The 18176-nt window shown below is 41.5% G+C and overlaps 1 protein-coding gene across 10 annotated transcripts in view; it reads right to left on the bottom strand.

Moving 5' to 3' along the window:
- Positions 1-18176, bottom strand: part of LOC126473268 (nucleolar transcription factor 1-A-like) — a 216924-nt gene that overhangs the window by 184134 nt on the left and 14614 nt on the right. For 3 of the 10 annotated variants that reach the window (XM_050100231.1, XM_050100223.1, XM_050100238.1), the window contains exon 3: positions 2110-2310. The exons of the other annotated variants lie outside the window; for them this stretch is intronic. In XM_050100231.1, the coding sequence (XP_049956188.1) occupies positions 2110-2219 (110 nt within the window). In that variant the 5' untranslated portion in view covers positions 2220-2310. The remainder of the gene's footprint in view (positions 1-2109; positions 2311-18176) is intronic. 10 annotated transcript variants of the gene reach the window in all.

Here is an 18176-nt window from a genome sequence, read left to right as displayed (position 1 = left end):
TCACCACATTTTATGAATTTGTTAAAGGATGCCTGGTACACATTATAATATGCAGAACAATGGCCACAACCATTTCTTACTCCATTCCAGTTCTGTTTAAATAAAACTAGTAATTACTGTGAAGTGCCTGAATGCATTAACTTTTCTTTTATTGGGAATGCCTGGGTGTAAGGAAAATGTTTGTTTTCATCACCCAATAGACCTTTGCATTTTTGTAACAACAACAACAAACATGGTATAAACATTTCTAATAAACAATGAACTGTTGCATTGTTAGCAAAATATATTAGCAAAATATACATTATTCAAAAACCATCATAAGAATGGTGCTACAGGAATTGTTAAAAATATTTAATGTCAACAAATTAAAGTCCAGCCTGGTGGAAGTCATTTGTAATGTAACAGCAGACACTGTTTTGATTTTCTTTCCTCTGATAGTTGCTTGTGTAACAATTATATCTGGAACAGTTTAGTTGTTGATGTGAACTGCAAATTATTCAAAAAAGTAATGAATTGACGCATTTTTGGTGTGATTGAAGTGTTAAAAATTAATATGTGTTCACTTTGGACTTCATGCTGTGTGGCAATACGTCAACTTGTTACAGCTGCATCTGCTTATTCGCTGATTTGAGCACTAGGCAGAGAGGTCTATACAAACCACTATTGTAAGTGGTTCTTCGTGCGGAAAAAATATATTAACTTCAACATTTTTTTAAAAAACTACATGCAGTCAGCCTTAGTAGTTAAATTTTTGCAAGTGCATTGCTTTCGGCGTATTCTACCTGCATGAAAAATTTCAACGGTAGGTTTCGACTTGTCAGACTGGACCATTCCCTAGTAAGATGAAACAAAGCACCTAAGGTAGATGACATTCCATCAGAATAATTAATGTCCTTAGTAGACCCAACCATGACAATATTATTCTATCTGCTGTGCAAGATATATCAGCCAGCAAAATGGGTCAGCTGGAACTAGATACAAGATGTCAGCTTTGTACTATAAGGGGTGTTCAAAAAGAAACGAGCTGGAGTCTGGAATGTGCAAACCGATGACAGGGGGATAATATCATGGCATGTGTGACTAGGTGTGGTTCCGACCAGAGTGTGGAAGTTCACAGCCCGTCGCTAGAGGGCACGTGTCCATGTCACATGAGTATAAAGAGCTAGCAGCGGCAAGCACCAATCGTTCAATGCTGCCAGTCACATTGCAAACGGTGACATGAAGGCATCAACAGAAGAGCAAAGAGATGTTGTTCGTTTTCTGACAGCGAAAGGGGTAGGAGGAACGGACATTCATCGACGAATGTCACAAGTGTACGGGAAACACTGCATATCCCTTGCATTGGTCAAGGCCTGGCACAAGTGCTTCAGGGAAGGACGGGTGCCGTTAGCCGATGATGCACAGTCTGGAGCAGCACACTGCATTACCGATGACATCATCCAGCAGGTGGATGCACTCATTACTCAGGACTGCTGAGTGAACAGTGAAAACCATAGCCACTGTGGTCGGACTGAGCATCGGAAGTGTTCACACCATCATGAAGGAACAACTGCACATGCACAAAGTGTGTGCCCAATGGGTGCACCACAACAGGAAGCATGTCGAATGGCCCACTGTCTTCCTCATCTACTGCACTATGCTCAGGAAGGGAATGCGTTCCTGGCACGATTGGTGGCTGGAGATAAGTCACGGTGTCATCACTTCAAACCAGAATCAAAATGACAAGTGGCAGCATCCAGAGTCACCACCACCTAAAAAAGCCAAGGCCATCCACACGAGTGCAGGAAAGGTATGTTCTTCTTTGACCAAGATGGCCCCCTGCTGATTCACTTCCTGCAGCACGAGACAAGAGTGAATATCCACCATTACTCATAAACCTTGACCACCCTTCGCCAAGAGATCAAATCAAAACAAACAGGCAATCTCACCCATGGGTTCATTCTACTTTATGGCAATGAAAAGCCTCATATGGCCAACACAGTCGCGGCACTCCTGCAGAAATTCAAATGGGAGGTTCTCAGCCACCCTCTATATAGTCCAGACCTCCTTCCCTGTGACTACGCCATTTTTGGCTCCCTTAAAAAGGCTCTGAAGGGACAAACAATTCACCTCGGATGACGACGTCCAGATGTAGGTGTGGAACTGGTTAACATTGCAGCCCCAGGAATTTTATGAGAGAACCATTCACTGCTTGTGTCACAGTGGGAGAAGTGTCTCATCAGCCAGGGTCAGTACTTTTAACATACAGGTACTGGTTTCTGTAATTGTGCCTCCGCCTCTTTAATTTTTGAGCGCCCCTTATACAATGTCCTGTAAAAAAAGGTAAAGAGCAGAATACTGACAATGTTTCTTTTCTTTCATGTACATTATTTTTTAAACAGAAGTTGCAGTGGTGGACCGTAGCCTGAGGTACAGTTAGGTTGAAAGGTGACAATTTGGTTGTGAGTTGGCGAACCACCAAATGTGAATGTGAAATCTTAGTTGTTATGAAATATTGATCTGTAGCATAGCCTGAGGCATAGGTTAGGTTGAAAGGTTATAGTCTGGTTAAGAGTTGGCGAAGAAATATCAAAAGCTTCAGTTAACGTAGTGAAATACCCTAGGACTCTAATAAAAATTCCGTAATCCCACTACCAAAGAAGGCAGGTTGAGTATTACTGATCAAATCAATTTAACGTGTTACGTTTGCAAAATTCAAACAAAAAGTATGTCGAGAACAATGGAATGACTGGTAGCAACTGACCTCGGGGAGAGCAAATTGTGTTCCCAAGAAATAATGGAAAACAAATATCAAGAAATCATGACATTTTTAAAAAGTAATTGAAGTACAGGGAGAGGAAACAAAAACTTTACGATCTGATGATGATACTGTAATTCTGTTGGATATGGCAAAGGACTTGGATGAGCAGTTGAATGAAATGGATAGTGTCTTGGATAGGGGTGATAAGATGAACGTCAACATAAGTAAAACAAAGGGAACTGTGGGATCCACGGCTATTAAATCTCCACACCGAGCAGCGGCATCCTCCATTAAGTGGGGCCAAGAAATGCATCATTGGCTCACTTCTTCGTGCACCGACCACTGCTGACACCACAGGCCACCTTTGTGCATGCCCGCTTCAAAACACAGTGATTAGCCACCCATAAAACTCAGCAATTGGCCGGCCAGAGTATACTAGTACAGTGACCCCAGCTGCCAGCTCCATTAACTATAGAGCCTTATTTCACACCACTCCCGACATCTACAAGCCAGTTCTCATCATGCTTTGTTTCTACTCCACAACTCAGAAGTACTACGCTGCAGTGGACCTCTATTCAATGTTGATTCAGCCATGTTCTGGACTTAGAACCCGAATGCTACGCTGTAACTTGGACTTCAACATTCACTAGGCTTAGTATGTCAATGGACTTGTGACTTCCGCCGGAATTCTGCATATCACTTGCAATTCCTGGACATCAGTATAACCACCATCAATTTATATAATTTCCCATAAAGTGTTCATCTACAACTTGGCACTTGGTAACAGAATTATTGTTATCAGTACTGTGTCAATAAACTGTAGAATGGTGATATATTTACTGTGTTATTCCTAGATATAACACAATAAAATGGCGATGAGCCAGTAACCATCTAAATTGGAAGTAACTTATTCATCAGCAGGATGAAAACCAAAAGCTGCTACTGAATACCTTCCAACCACTTCTTCAAAGCTTACTGCAGGTGCAAGCAACACGGAAAGTGGCAGACTTTCCTTCCTTTGATGAGGCTTTAGAGCATTGGGAAGTCTACGAATCAAGATTACTGGAGCATTTCCACGCATTCAAGGTAACTGACTCCAGCCTCCTGAAATCTTTGTTTTTGTCATGGTCAAAACCTGAGATTTACTGGCTACTGTGCAAGTTGGCCCCATTATCTAAGCCTTCAGAGCTTAAATATTACCAGCAGCATATCCATGTTATTTCCTCTTGGGTAGCATTTTAACAGTGCAAGAAACAGCCAAACTAAACTCATAGAGAATGGCCTGCAGAGTCGCAAGTGTTAGGACGAAAATGTCATTTTGTTACCCCTAAAAGTAAGGAGTCATATGTAGAACATATGATCAGGAGAGTGATCATTCGGGGTACTACAAACAGGGATTTCCAGCACGAGACACTTCAACTCAAAGACCCGTTGTTAAACAAAGTTTTGGACTGAGCACAAAGTTTCAAAGGACGTCATGAATCAACATGGTAGCTGTTAATGTAAACACATCCGAGCCAGCAGCCAATAGCCACACTAGAGGCAATTTGGACGTAGCAACTGTACGGACGAGACACCGTACCATTAATCAACAATGTCCCCCACCCCGCTCGAGCCGATCAAATAGGTCTTGGGTACCGAAACGATTGTCATCATGTCCGGATTGTTTCAAAAAACATCAGTGTGAAGGCTGTCCTGACAGATCAGCCTATTGCCAAAACTATTCTACCAATGGCCATTTAGTTTCTGTATGACGTAAGTCCTGTCAGGTAAGACAGCTTCCTGCCCAACAGATGGATGTTAATCTGGTAGCCACTACACACCAAAAAAGAGACCTCCAATAAACTTTTCGTAGAAGAGCAAATTGCAGAGAAGCCAGTTCAATTAAACGCAGACACCAGCATTCTCAATTTTGATACCTATTTGAAACTTGGAGCTTCTCCCTTGTAAGAAACAAAGAGATGTCTAACGCCATATAATAAACATATCATCCCAGTAAGTGGTCAAGCCGAACTGCTGACGACAATTCATAATGTCACCTACCACATTATCTTCTTAGTCGTTAACACTGATTCTGCTGAGAACTTGTTTAGACTTTACTCTTTCCAGAAATTTGGATTTTCAATAAATGATTCTCTGAATTTGGTATCCGAAGATGTTCCATACTTGGACCTCGAGACACTTCACCAGGACCTGATTGTGACAAAGCAAGCTGGGATATTTTTAACTCCCCTCTTGTTTTGACATCTGTCTCATTAAATTTGTTTTTTCATTTTTGACTAACTACTATTAACATATACTATTAACTTACATGGGTACAATTTACATTTTCATGAAAGAGAAATATTGGCCCTCAGTTTTAAAGAATATAACACCAGATCTAATTTTGTGCTTAGTTTTATGTATGTAATTTATTTTCTAATTTGTTTCAACTATTCCTAATTAATATTTTCATGAAAGGGCGAAATCGGTAACTGTTTCGTAACTTAAATTCTATTGTTGAATTATAAACAAATATAAATTCTATAATAATTATAAACATTTGGAGGAACAACTAATTGTATACTTAAAGGATCTATTTGGCTCTATTTGAAAACAGGTTAGCAAAGCCAGCTCTTAATTAATTCCAAAGTAATTAACAGTTTCCAGAATGAGATTTTCACTCTGCAGCAGAGTGTGCGCTGATATGAAAATTCCTGGCAGATTAAAACTGTATGCCGGACCGAGACTCGAACTCGGGACCTTTAACAGTTTTTCAAAAGTGTTGTTTGCATAACTATATATATGTTAATTTCATGATTTAAACAAATAATTTGGCTTCACCCTTGTAGTAGAAGAAACTGTTAAGAAGAACCAAGTTTTCGATGTATTCAGTTAATTTAATGAGTTAAGTTTTAATTATAATTTCTGTAAATTTAACTTCGAACAATGTGTAGTTTCAGTACCTAATACTGTGAGAATATATAAGGGCCCGATTTTTGGTCACGAGACAGTCAGTCCACAGCTGAGTTTCAGATGAGAAACATGTGCTGATTAGAACAACAACAATGCTTAAATTTAACTGTGAAATAAGTGTTACACAATTAGGCCATGTGTTAAAAACAATGCCAGTGTCTGCTCCATATGTACCTTTCTATTCAAGAACTGTGAACTTTGTGATCAGGTATGTACTGCTAGTAGATGTTCAATAGTAACCTATGGTAGCTGTATGTGGATGTTCGCCTGCAACCTATTAATGAGGCTTATCAAAAGTTAAACAATAGTGCACTGGCCATATAAATGCTTATATGGGGGGTTGTGAAAAGTGAAAGTAGACAATACTGCACTTCCACACCCCATTTTTCAGCCAGTACGTCGACACCGAGGACAATAAACGAAGAGATAAAGCAGGGAACGTCATCAAATGTTCACCCCAGAAATCGACACCACAAAGGATTTGAGGCACACATCACACTGAAACGCAATGCATGGCCTCTGTACTTTTGAGCCCACACCATTCCTTTAGCTCTCAGAGATCAAATAAAGGAAGAATTTGATCACCTAACTCCAACTAAGTTCTAAAACCTATTCCTTCTAGTCTATGGGCTGCCTCATTCGTCATGGCACAAAAGCCTTTGGGGAAGATCCGCCTGTGTGACAATTCTGAAGTAACTGTCAATGCCCAATCAGAGATTGAAATACATCCTACTCCAAAACCAGAAGAGTTACTGTCAAAATTAAAAGGTGGAAACATCTTCTCTGACATAGACCTAGCAGATGCAGATCTCCAACTTCCCCTTAATGCAGAATCTCAACGGATTCTTACACTTAACATGCTGCACGAGCTTTATCATTTGAAATGCCTAGTGTTTGTTATAGCAAGTGCCCCTGCCATTTTTCAATGGTCTTTGGAACAATTAGTTCTCAAAGTGGATTAACAACTTAGATGGCATCATTGTTAACAGGGAGAACCATGGAGGTACACCTTCGCATCCTGAAATCTTTATTCAGCATCTTAAGGGAGGCTGGTCTAGAATGCAGAAAAGAAAAGTTGTTTTTTCCAGCCTGAGATTGAGTACCTCGGCCACATCATTTCCAGCTCAGGCATTCGTCCTCTGGATAAACATGTTGAAGCCATAATCAAACTTCCCTGACCAGCAATGCTTGAGCAACTTCGTTCCTTTCTGATGAACAAATCGTATCACCGAAAGTTCTTACGCACAGCAGCAACAGAAACCGCTCCCTCGTCCCAGTTATGCAGAAAAGGGGTGCCTTTCCAGTGGACACTAACTTGTGAGCACAACTTCCTCAGGCCGGAATCCCAGCTGTTGATGGCTCCAGGCCTCATATATTTTTATCCAACAAAGCAGATAGTTATCGCAATGGACGCATCTGATATAGGTGATTAAGCAGCCCTAGCAAACAGGGAGGTGAATGACTCTGAGCACCCTTTGGCCTTTGCATTGAAAACATTGATTGACACTCAATGCAGGTACTCTCAATTAGAAAAAGAAGCACTGGCTATTATCTTTGCATTAAAGAAATTCCATGTTTTTGTTTATGGCACAAAGTTTTGCCTCATCACAGACCACAAACCGCTGATCTCTCTATTCAAGTCAGCAGCGAAGATTCCAGACAGGACTGCTCACTGCCTCCAGCACTGGACTTTATTTTTGGCACACTACCAGTAAGAGATTCACTTCCACAATAAGACTGAGCATGCCAATGTTGATGCCCTCTCACACCTTCTTTAGGGAATCTGATCCCGAGTTCAACAAAATATAAATTTTGTTTTTTCACATCGATGAAGAAGCAGAAGCCACCGTAGATTCTTTTCCCATTATCATCTCCCAGGTCGCAGATACAACCTGTAGCAACTAAGTCTGGAGTCACATATTTCATGGACGGTCTGAACGACGAACCTCCCAAGGCTTCCGCAGCATTCCATCACTTTTTTAATGACCGTCCGCAGCTCATGTTGACGGATGGAGTAATTTACTCATTTCTGATGAGGGACATCCAGAGGTAGTCATTCCTTATTCTTTATGTCGGCACGTCCTGCAACTATTGCACCAAGGTCACTGGGGTGTATCCCAAACTAAACTCCTGGCTCACACATTCACTTACTGGCCGGGCATTAACCTGGATACTGAACTACTCACCCAAACATGTCTATCCTGCCACAGTCAGCCCCATGACATTCATCTGCTTCTTGTCCACTGTGTGCTCAGCCTTGGGAGTGGGTGCACATTGATTTTGCCAGGCCAATGTTTAGAGCCATGTTCTTGATAGTGGATGATGCACTATCCCGATTTCTGTATATTGTCCAATGCAATGCCACATCAACCATCAACACCATCACAGCTTTACAAAAAAATTTTGTGATTGAAGTCTGCCGGAAGTGGTCACAACAGACTACTGTCCACAATTCTGTAGTGAGGAGTTTTGTGGTTTCTATGCCCAGCATTGCATTCACCACATTCCAATGCCAGCCTTCCATTCACAATCAAATCAAAAAGCCAAGAGTATGGTCTGCACTTTCAAAATTCAGATGGAGAAAGTCACCAACCATGAGTAATTCCTCAACACGATGAACACATTCCGCTGGCTGCTCCTGCTCCACCAGCTCTGCTGCCGAGGTCCACATCATACAACCTTCGGCCCTGGCCAGGGCGTTTTCATCTGTATTCTCTTGGCCCCGATTCACGAACGCTGCTGAGGACTTGGAGGAGGACCCCCAAAGATGTGGCGTTCATTCGCAGCAGACGCTTCTCCGCTTCCCCAAGGGGAAAGGAGTGTTGTATCCACCACTATTAAATCCCCGCACAGAGTATCTGCACGCTCCTTTACGTGCAATCGAGAAATGCATCGTCAGTTGCACTTCTCCGTGTGCAGCCCACTGCTAACATCACAGGCCATCTCTGCATGGGTGCACTTCAAAACACAGTGACTGGCCACCCATAACACTCAGTCACTGGCCGCCCAAAATATACAGGGAACCCAGTTGGCCAGCTCCATTAACTATGGAGCCTTATTTAATGCCGCTCCATACATGTACAACCCAGTTCTCATCCACAATACAGAAGTACTACGCCAGGATCCTGGTGTTTGATGCTGATTCGGCTGTGCTCTGGACTTAGAATCTGAATGCTATACTGGAAATCGGACTTCAAAGTTCACTAGCCTTAATATGTCAACAGACTTGTGATTTTTGCCGGAATTCTGCATTTCACTTCTACTTGCTGGTCAAAAACATCTAATCCCCTGGAAGAGATCTAAGGCAAGTCAAATATGTGGAGGTATCAATGGGTGTGAGTCAAAGGGCAAATTTACGATGCCCACCAAAAAACTTGGAAACCAGATGCAGGATTTGATATAAAGACAATACCAGTGCCCTGGGACCAAAATCTATCTGCCTGGCGAGAAAAATGACAGGCTGATACCTTAAAATGAAAAATTTACTGTGCCGATTGCAAGACCAGCCTTCTCATATGCAGCAATGGCTACCCCGGCTTTTTTAGGTTTGTGCTACATTCAAACATACTTTCCACAATGGCTTGAAAAATTCTACTTCTACAGATTCATGCACTGAGAAGTTCTTTTGTAATGGTTGAACTCAGAAAAAGGGACAAAGAAATGGGAGCTGATCTGCTGTGTATCTGAAAAATAAACTCTCACATTTTCCCCAGATATCAGTTACATTCTTGAATCATCAAATGCAAAAGCAGTTACTGTACTTAGAAACAAAGGTATAGTGATCAACAAAACTTCAGAGATGTGTAATAAACATTTGGCTTCTATTGCATTTCGATACCAAAATAATGAATGGATTCTCTCAAATATTTATGCACAATACTCTCATCACATAGAAACATATACTGAAAAAGCCATGGAAGTGACTACTACAATAACGGTAAAAATTTACTGTTAACATCCAATATGAGGTTAATTCAAATGAAACCTGGTCAGCGTAACTACCTTTGCCTGACATGTAAGGTGGCACCACGTAACTGCAAGTGTTGTGGCACCATCTATTGGTAGAGAGACTGATGCATGTGCACCGTTTGATGTTGCACACAGCCAGTGTGGTTCCACGCTGAAGAGAAGGTGGTCACCGAAGTTTTCGTCCACTACCAAACATGCAAGTAAGTAAGCAAGAACGAAGACGAGTGATTCGATTTTTGGCGGTGGAGGGAGTTGGAGGCCTCAAAATGTATCGACGGATGAAGGCTGTGTACGGCGAGTACAGTCTGAGCCTTTCAACTGTTGTGGAATGGCGCAAGCGATTCCTTGAGAGGCGCGAGTCACTGGAGATGATGCTCCTCCTGGACAGGAGCATCGTGTCATCACACCGGTAATGGCTGTGGAAGTGAATGCTTTAGTCTTGGACATAGGTTACTGGGTATTAGGGTGGGCACCGCCCGCGCCATAATACATCAACACTTGAACTTTCGAAAAATCTGCGTGCAGTGGGTACCCCACCAACAGACTGCCGAACAGTGCAATACTCGAATGGCGCTGTCTTCGAATCATCTGCAATGTTATCATGAAGATGAATATGGCTTTCTGTCACGCATTGTCACAGGTGACAAAACATGGTGTCACCATTTTGAACCGGAAAGCAAGCGTCAGAGCAAGCAGTGCAACTTCACCACCTCCACAGAAATCAAAGGCCGTGCACTCCGTTTCTGGTAAGGTCTTGATGTCCTACTTTTTTTACCACAAGGGCCCACTGCTTGTCGAATTCCTGGAATAGGGAACCACCATCAATAGCCAGCGTTATCAAGCCACTTTACAGAACCTTAGACAAGCCATCAAGTTGAAACGCCGAGGCGTGTTGTCCAATGGCGTTATCCACTGCATGATAATGCCCACCCACACACGGCCAATGCCGTGAAGACAACATTGCAGCAGTTTCAGTGGGAAATGCTGGAACTTCCAACATACTGTCTCGACCTTTCACCATGTGATTTTCATGAGTTTGGACCTCTAAAACAAGCTTTTTGCAGACATCAATTCGCAACGGATGACAAAGTGTGTGACTGGGTCCAAGCCTGGATCTGACAGCAGCCAAGTAGCCTCTTCAAGGATGGAATCGACTGGCTAGTGTCACAATGGGATAAATGTGCCAACAGTTTTGGTGACCATTTCTGAGTATACCGTGTAAAACTACATTTTTGAGTTAATAAAATCATTAGAGTTACTTTACACTAGTGACCAGGTTTCATTTGAATGCCACTTATATCAATGTGAAAAATGCCCTCTGGTTCAGCAGACACGCACATCAAAGATCCCAGAATGTTTTAGATATCATTCAAGAACTTGAACTGCTAGTGGCGAATCACCTGGGACAACCTGAGACATACAAAAACAGAGCAAGCACAGGCGCTTACACAGACATTACACTAACAAACAGCAGAGTTGTAAAAAAAATTTAAAAGTGCACAGGCCCCCCATGAATCATGGATCTTGCCGTTGGTGGGGAGGCTCGCATGCCTCAGTGATACAGATAGCCATACCGTACGTGCAACCACAACGGAGGGTTATCTGTTGAGACAGCAGACAAATGTGTGGTTCCTGAAGAGGAGCAGCAGCTTCTTCAGTAGTTGCAGGGGCAACTGATCTGGCACTGTAACATTAACCAAAACGGCCTTGCTGAAAGCAAGGGGAAACTACAGACATAATTTTTCCCGAGGGCATGCAGCTTCGCTGTATGGTTAAATGACAATGGCGTCCTCTTGGGTAAAATATTCCAAAGGTAAAATAGTCCCCTATTAGGATCTCCGGGTGGGGACTACTCAGGAGAACATTGTTATCAGGAGAAACAAAACTGGCATTCTACGGATCGGGGAGTGGAATGTAAGATCCCTTAATCAGACAGATAGGTTAGAAAATTTAAAAAGGGAAATGGATAGGTTAAAGTTAGATATAGTGGGAATCAGTGAAGTTTGGTGGCAGCATGAACAAGACTTCTGGACAGGTGAATACAGGATATAAATAAAAAAATCAAACAGAGGTAATGCAGGAGTAGGTTTAATAGTGAATAAAAAAAATAGGAATGCGCATCAGCTACTACGAATAGCATAGTGAACACATTATTGTACCCAAGACAGACACGAAGCCCACGCCTACCAAAGTATAACAAGTTTACATGCCAACTAGCTCTGCACATGGCGAAGAGACTGAAGAAATATATGATGAGATAAAAGAAATTATTCAGATAGTTAAGGGAGGCGAATATTTGATAGTCATGGGAGACTGGAACTCAATAGTAGGAAAAGTAGTAGGTGAATATGGAATGGGGGCAGAATGAAAGAGGAAGCCGCCTGGTAGATTTTTGCACAGAGCATAACTTAATAATAGCTAACACTTGGTTTAAGAGTCATGAAAGAAGGTTGTATACGTGGAAGAGGCCTAGAGACATTGGAAGGTTTCAAATAAGATTATATAATGGTAAGACAGAGATTTAGGGACCAAGTTTTAAATTATAATACATATGCAGGGGCAGATGTGGACCTTGACCACAATCTATTGGTTATGAACTGTAGATTAAAACTGAGGAAACTGCTAAAAGGTGGGAATTTTTAGCGAGATGGGACCTGGATAAACTGAACGAACCAGAGGTTGTAGAAATTTTCAGAGAGAGCATTATGGAACGACTGACAGGAACAGGGGAACAAAGTACAGTACAAGAAGAGTGGTAAGCTCGAGAGATGAAATAATGAAGGCAGCACAGGATCAAGTAGGTAAAAAGGCAAGGACTGGTAGAAATCCTTACATAACAGAAGAGATATTGAATTTATCTGATGAAAGGAGAAAATATAAAAATGCAGTTAATGAAGCACGCAAAAAGGAAAACAAACGTCTCAAAAACGAGATCAATAGGAAGTGCAAAATGGCTAAGCAGGGATGGCTAGAGGACAAATGTAAGGATGTAGAGGCATATATCACTGGCTACAGGAAAATTAAAGAGACCTTTAGAGAAAAGAGAACCACTTGTATGAATATCAAGAGCTCAGATGGAAAACCAATCCTAAGTAAAGAACACAAAGCAGAAAGGTGGCTGGAGTATATAAAGGGTCTATACAAGAGTGATGTACTTGCACCATCTGGTGAGCAAGACATACGAGACAGGCGAAATACCGTCAGAATTCAAAAAGAATATAACAATTTCAATCCCAAAGAAAGCAGGTGTTGACAGGTTTGAAAATTACTGAACTATCAGCTTAATAAGTCACAGCTGCAAAATACTGATTAATTTATATATAGATGAATGGAAACCCTGGTAGTAGCCGACCATCTGGGAGATCAGTTCAGATTCTGTACAAATGTCAGCACATGTGAGGTAATACTGACCCTACAACTTATCTTAGAGGATAGATTAAAGAAAAGAAAATCTACATTTCTAGCATTTGTATACTTAGAGAAAGCTTTTGACAATGTTCACTAGAATCTCTCTTACAAATTCTGAAGGTGCCAGAGGTAAAATACAGGGAGCGAAAGACTATTTACATTTTGTACAGAAACCAGATGGCAGTTATAAGAGTCAAGAGGAATGAAAGGGAAGCAGTGATTGATAAGGGAGTGAGAGAGGGTTGTAGCCTCTCCCCGATTTTACTCAATCTGTATATAGAGTAAGCAGTAAAGGAAACAGAAGAAAAATTTGGAGTAGAAATTAAAATCCATGGTGAAGGGAAGAGCAGTTGAACAGAAAGGACAATGTCTTGAAAGGAGCATATAATATGAACATCAACAAAACCAAAATGAGGATAATGGAACATAGTCAAATTAAATCAGGTGATGCTGAGGGAATTAGATTAGGAAATGAGACACTTAAAGTAGTAAAGGAGTTTTGCTATTTGGGGAGCAAAATAACTGATGATGGTCGAAGTAGAGAGGATATAAAATGTAGACTGGCCATGTAAAGAAAAGTGTTTCTGAAAAAGAGCAATTTGTTAATATCAAGTATAGATTTAAGCATCAGGAAGTCTTTTCTGAACTTATTTGTATGGAGTGTAGCCGTGTATGGATGAGAAACATGGGCGATAAATAGTTTAGACAAGAAGGGAATAGATGCTTCCGAAATGTGGTGCTACAGAAGAATGCTGAAAATTAGATGGGTAGATCAAGTATCTAACGAGGAGGTACTGAACAGAATTGGGGAGAAGAGAAATCTGTGGCACAAATGACTAGAAGAAGGGATTGGCTCGTAGGACATGTTCTGAGAAATCAAGGGATCACCAATTCAGTATTGCAGGGCAGTGTGGTGGGTAAAAATCACAGAGGGTGACCAAGAGATGAATACACTAAGCAGATTCAGAAGGATGTAGGTAGCACTAAGTACTGGGAGATGAAGAAGCTTGCACAGGATAGAGTAGCATGGAGAGATGCATCAAACCAGTCTCTGGACTTGAAGATCATAACAACAGCAACAACAGTTCACTCTGGACTAATCAGTAGTGATTTCGATATAATTACATTCACAGTTAACAATAGAAATAATAAACTTAATTATGACAGAAAGGTTTAACCTTAAGCAAGCAAACTTAAACAAGCTATCTGAAATAGTATACAGTGTCAATAGACTGTAAGGCAGTGTAAATCTAAAGGGTCACGCATTGCGTGAAATATTACAAAATGCGCAACTTGAATGTGTGCCTGGATGTGCTGTCAAATCATTAAGGAAGATGGCATGGTCACCTAAACTGATGGATATTAGATGGTGTACAAGGTGAGCTAGTGAAGACCATCATAGTCCAATTGGTGCAATACAGAAGTCTTAAGTCCCAACACCAAGAACTGCTTGATCAGCACCAACAGGCAAAATCAGAAAGCTAACCAAGTTAAGCAGCTGAAGACTGATGTGTGGTGCAAACTGTATAAAATATTTACAGAGAAAACAAACTTTATTCACAATGTAAACTGAAGATTGATCAGTGAACCATGGATGGAGACTGCCAAGCAGAATACATTTTTGGAAATCTCCTCCCAGATGATGATCAACATGACAACCAATTCCTCAGACAACTTAGATATGCCCTAAACAATAAATACATCAATACTTTAATAATTGCGCTGTCCAGTGAAGCAGCCCAAGCCATAACAAAACTGAAAAACTGAGAAGCTCCTGGACCAGATGATTTTCATGTCAAGCTCCCAACACAAATAGAAGTAAAAATTATGCCATTCCCAACCAGACTACTAAATGATTCCTTAACACTGGGTAGGGTACTTGCCAGCAAGAAATTAGAAGAAGCTGTAATAATGAAAAAGTCCAAGGCTGAAAATCCAGCTAATCCCAAAACCTACAGACCGATCTGTCTGTCTGACATACTTGCAAAGACTGAGGAAAGATTTCTCTAGGTCATGGTACATTCACGCAGGGAGGTTAATGGATTTAATCAATGCCCATTTTGTTTAAGAAAAGGGAAATGTATTGAAGATGCATCTACTAAGGCAATAGAAACAGCAGACTTATACAACAAAAATATGCAATAGCAATATTAACTGGCATCGCAGGAGCATTTGATCATTTATGGTGGCCTGTGTTGTTTAGCTGGATGTGTGAACTACGGGTCCCCCAGTGTCTATACTACAGCTTTATAGTAACTGTAGTGATAGAGATGTGGGATGTTCAGCCAGCACAGAAAAAGTAATAAAAAGAACTAACAGGGAAGAAGATAACCGTGTTGATAGGGTAGTGGGGTAGTGGTGTATGCCTGTGATGTCTAGGCTGTGGTATTGGGAAACTGAAGTGCTGAGTTGGAGGAAATGGTGAATGGTGTTCTTCCCTGGATGTTGTGATGGCCATAAACAATAAATTAACCATAGCAACACAGAAACCCACAAGCATATGCCTTAAACAACAATTTTCATCATGTAGAAATCCTACAGTTAAATTAGAAAGCATCTCTATCATCAGACAACCAATCACACGTTATGTTCAAGTCCAAATGGATGAAAAGCACAACTGCACACAACACATACAGACAACTGTAAACAAAGCAAGCAACAGTATGCACAAAACTGCCTGTGTGTCAACAGCTAACTACAAGCTACCACTGCATGTAGTGAGACGCTGTCATGATGCTATTTTCACTTCCATCACAGGCTATGCAGCAAGGGTCTGAGCACACAGGCATGAGGAACAGGCAAATTTGTGATATGCGCAAAGGAATGTTCTCCTTAGGCTCACAGGAGACTTTGGCACCATGCCAAGCAATGCTTTACTGGTAGTCTTCGGAATCTACACAGAAGACCCAATGGAAAAATGTCATGCAGCTCCTACTGGTTGCGAGGAGATCGATAGTAGGCACAAGCAACGCGCCTATCAGGAGAGAGGCCGAAAACAGACTCGCAGGCAACGTGCTGCCAACACCCTCTCGATTACCAGCCATGAAGTACACGTCCCGCATTGACACTCAGCTAGAGGCTGAGCTAACTTCGACTCTCACTGGGCTGCGACTGATGACTGGTGTACATCACCAGCAGTGAGGGGTGTGATATCTAACTCACCTTCATGTGGTACACCCCGGGCAATGCTGTCAAGCGGCTAAAGAGTTAGAAACCTAGGTAATCCGGACTGTCTTATGACCTTCAGGATAACCGGACACAAGGCAAGCGAAACACCCTAATGGCCTTTCCCAAGGCCCTAGGACAAAGACCGTGGGACCAATATTGCGCGTCTGCCAGATTAATATGGAAAACATACGCAGACCAAAGAGTGAATGCTTATCAAAGCTTCCTTTAGACAATGACATTGACATCATTTTAATACAAGAAACACACACTACAGACTCAGCACAGCTCCAGTGGAGAGGAAAAATCTCAGGGTACAGATTGATTGGCGCAACGTACCACCCAAGCTATGCCACCGACACCTATGCATAGACAAATATTGATAATAAGAAGCTTGTCTCTAAAGCTGACAGCGATAATATCCGTAACAGCACTATAAAAGTGGGAGATTTAATTATCTTTAACATCTAAAACCCCCCGTTATTTCCTGGCCAGCAAATCAGCCTCCACTCGTCGGCCATCCTGCCCTAATTGCAGGTGATTTTTACAGCCAGCATACTGAATGGAAGTACAGGGAAAGCAACACAAACGGGCTCAGGATTCTGGAATGGGCTGAGATGCAGAAAATGCACCTAATTTATACCCATAAAGACATGGCAACCTTCAAATCAGCCAAATGGGGATCGGAGACAAACCCCAACCTATGTTTTTTTTCCACCGACCCGAGAGCTAAGCCAATCCCTGTTAACTGTCACATCGTTAAACACTTCCCGCACAGTCAGCAGAGAACAATCTTCCTTGAGGTGGGCATAGAGATCCCCATGATCCTTATGCCTCCACTGCCCCAGTGGAATTTCTCCAAAGCTGACTGGTCTGGCTTTTCTAGAGACCTGGACTCTAACATACAATTCATACCCCCTCATCCTCAGCATTATCAAAAATTTACTGACACTGTTTTAAAGACCGCTGAAAACACATTCCTAGGGGTATTAGAAAGCAGTATATACCAGGATGGAGTGAAGCTTGTGAACGGCTGACGAGGACTACGAGAAGAGCAGAAGATCTGAAGTTACAGATGACCTTCTGCATAGCCTGGACAAAGCTAGGAGGGTCACGTGGAGGAACACCATTGAAAAACTGGATTTTAGATGCTCTAGCAGAAAAGCATGGAGCCTTCTGAAGAAACTAGGAGCTAATTCACATATACCACAAACTAAACCAAGTATTACACCAGACCAAATTGCCAACAATATAGTCAAAACGTCTAGAGCACCTGTTGATAAAGAACACTCACATAAAACAAAGGAAGAACTAAACACATTAAAGAAAAACAGTCGTGAACAACAAGACTTGAAAAAACGTTTACTGTCACAGAAATGCTACAGTCCCTAAAGGCATAAGAAATGGCAAGGCCCCTGGTCTCGACAACATACACCCAGAGTTCTAACACACTGTGGACAAAAAAAAAAAAAAAAAAAAAAAAAAAAAAAAAAAAAAAAAAAAAAAAAAAAAAAAAAAAAAGAGTTTTGCCAAAAGAATTCAAGGGGCAAAGATCATTGCCATCATCAAACTAGGAAAGCCAGATTATAAACCAGAAAGCTATAGACCCATCGCTCTCTTAAGTGTAGCATATAAACTGCTTGAGCGTCTCCTTCGCAACAGATTAAATCCAATCAGACTGTAATCTCTGCCTATCGACCAAGCCGGCTTCAGACGGCTTCGAAACTGCATTAACAATGTTCACTGATTGGGGCTATGAACAACGCCTGAAAACTAGTGCGGTTTCATCGATCTGACAGCAGCATATGATACTGTCTGGAAAGAGGGTCTAACATATAAGTTCCTAAAAGCTACTTGATGTAAAACGATGATGTCTCTTTAAGAGAATATGTTGTCAAATAGTCTTGCAAATCTCAATGGGTGGCTCTTTCAGCATATC

Source organism: Schistocerca serialis, chromosome 1 (genome assembly GCF_023864345.2).
Source record: "Schistocerca serialis cubense isolate TAMUIC-IGC-003099 chromosome 1, iqSchSeri2.2, whole genome shotgun sequence".
Classification (NCBI taxonomy): domain Eukaryota; kingdom Metazoa; phylum Arthropoda; class Insecta; order Orthoptera; family Acrididae; genus Schistocerca; species Schistocerca serialis.
The sequence above is the reverse complement of the archived record's forward strand: the minus strand, read 5'-3'. Positions and strand labels throughout refer to the sequence as shown.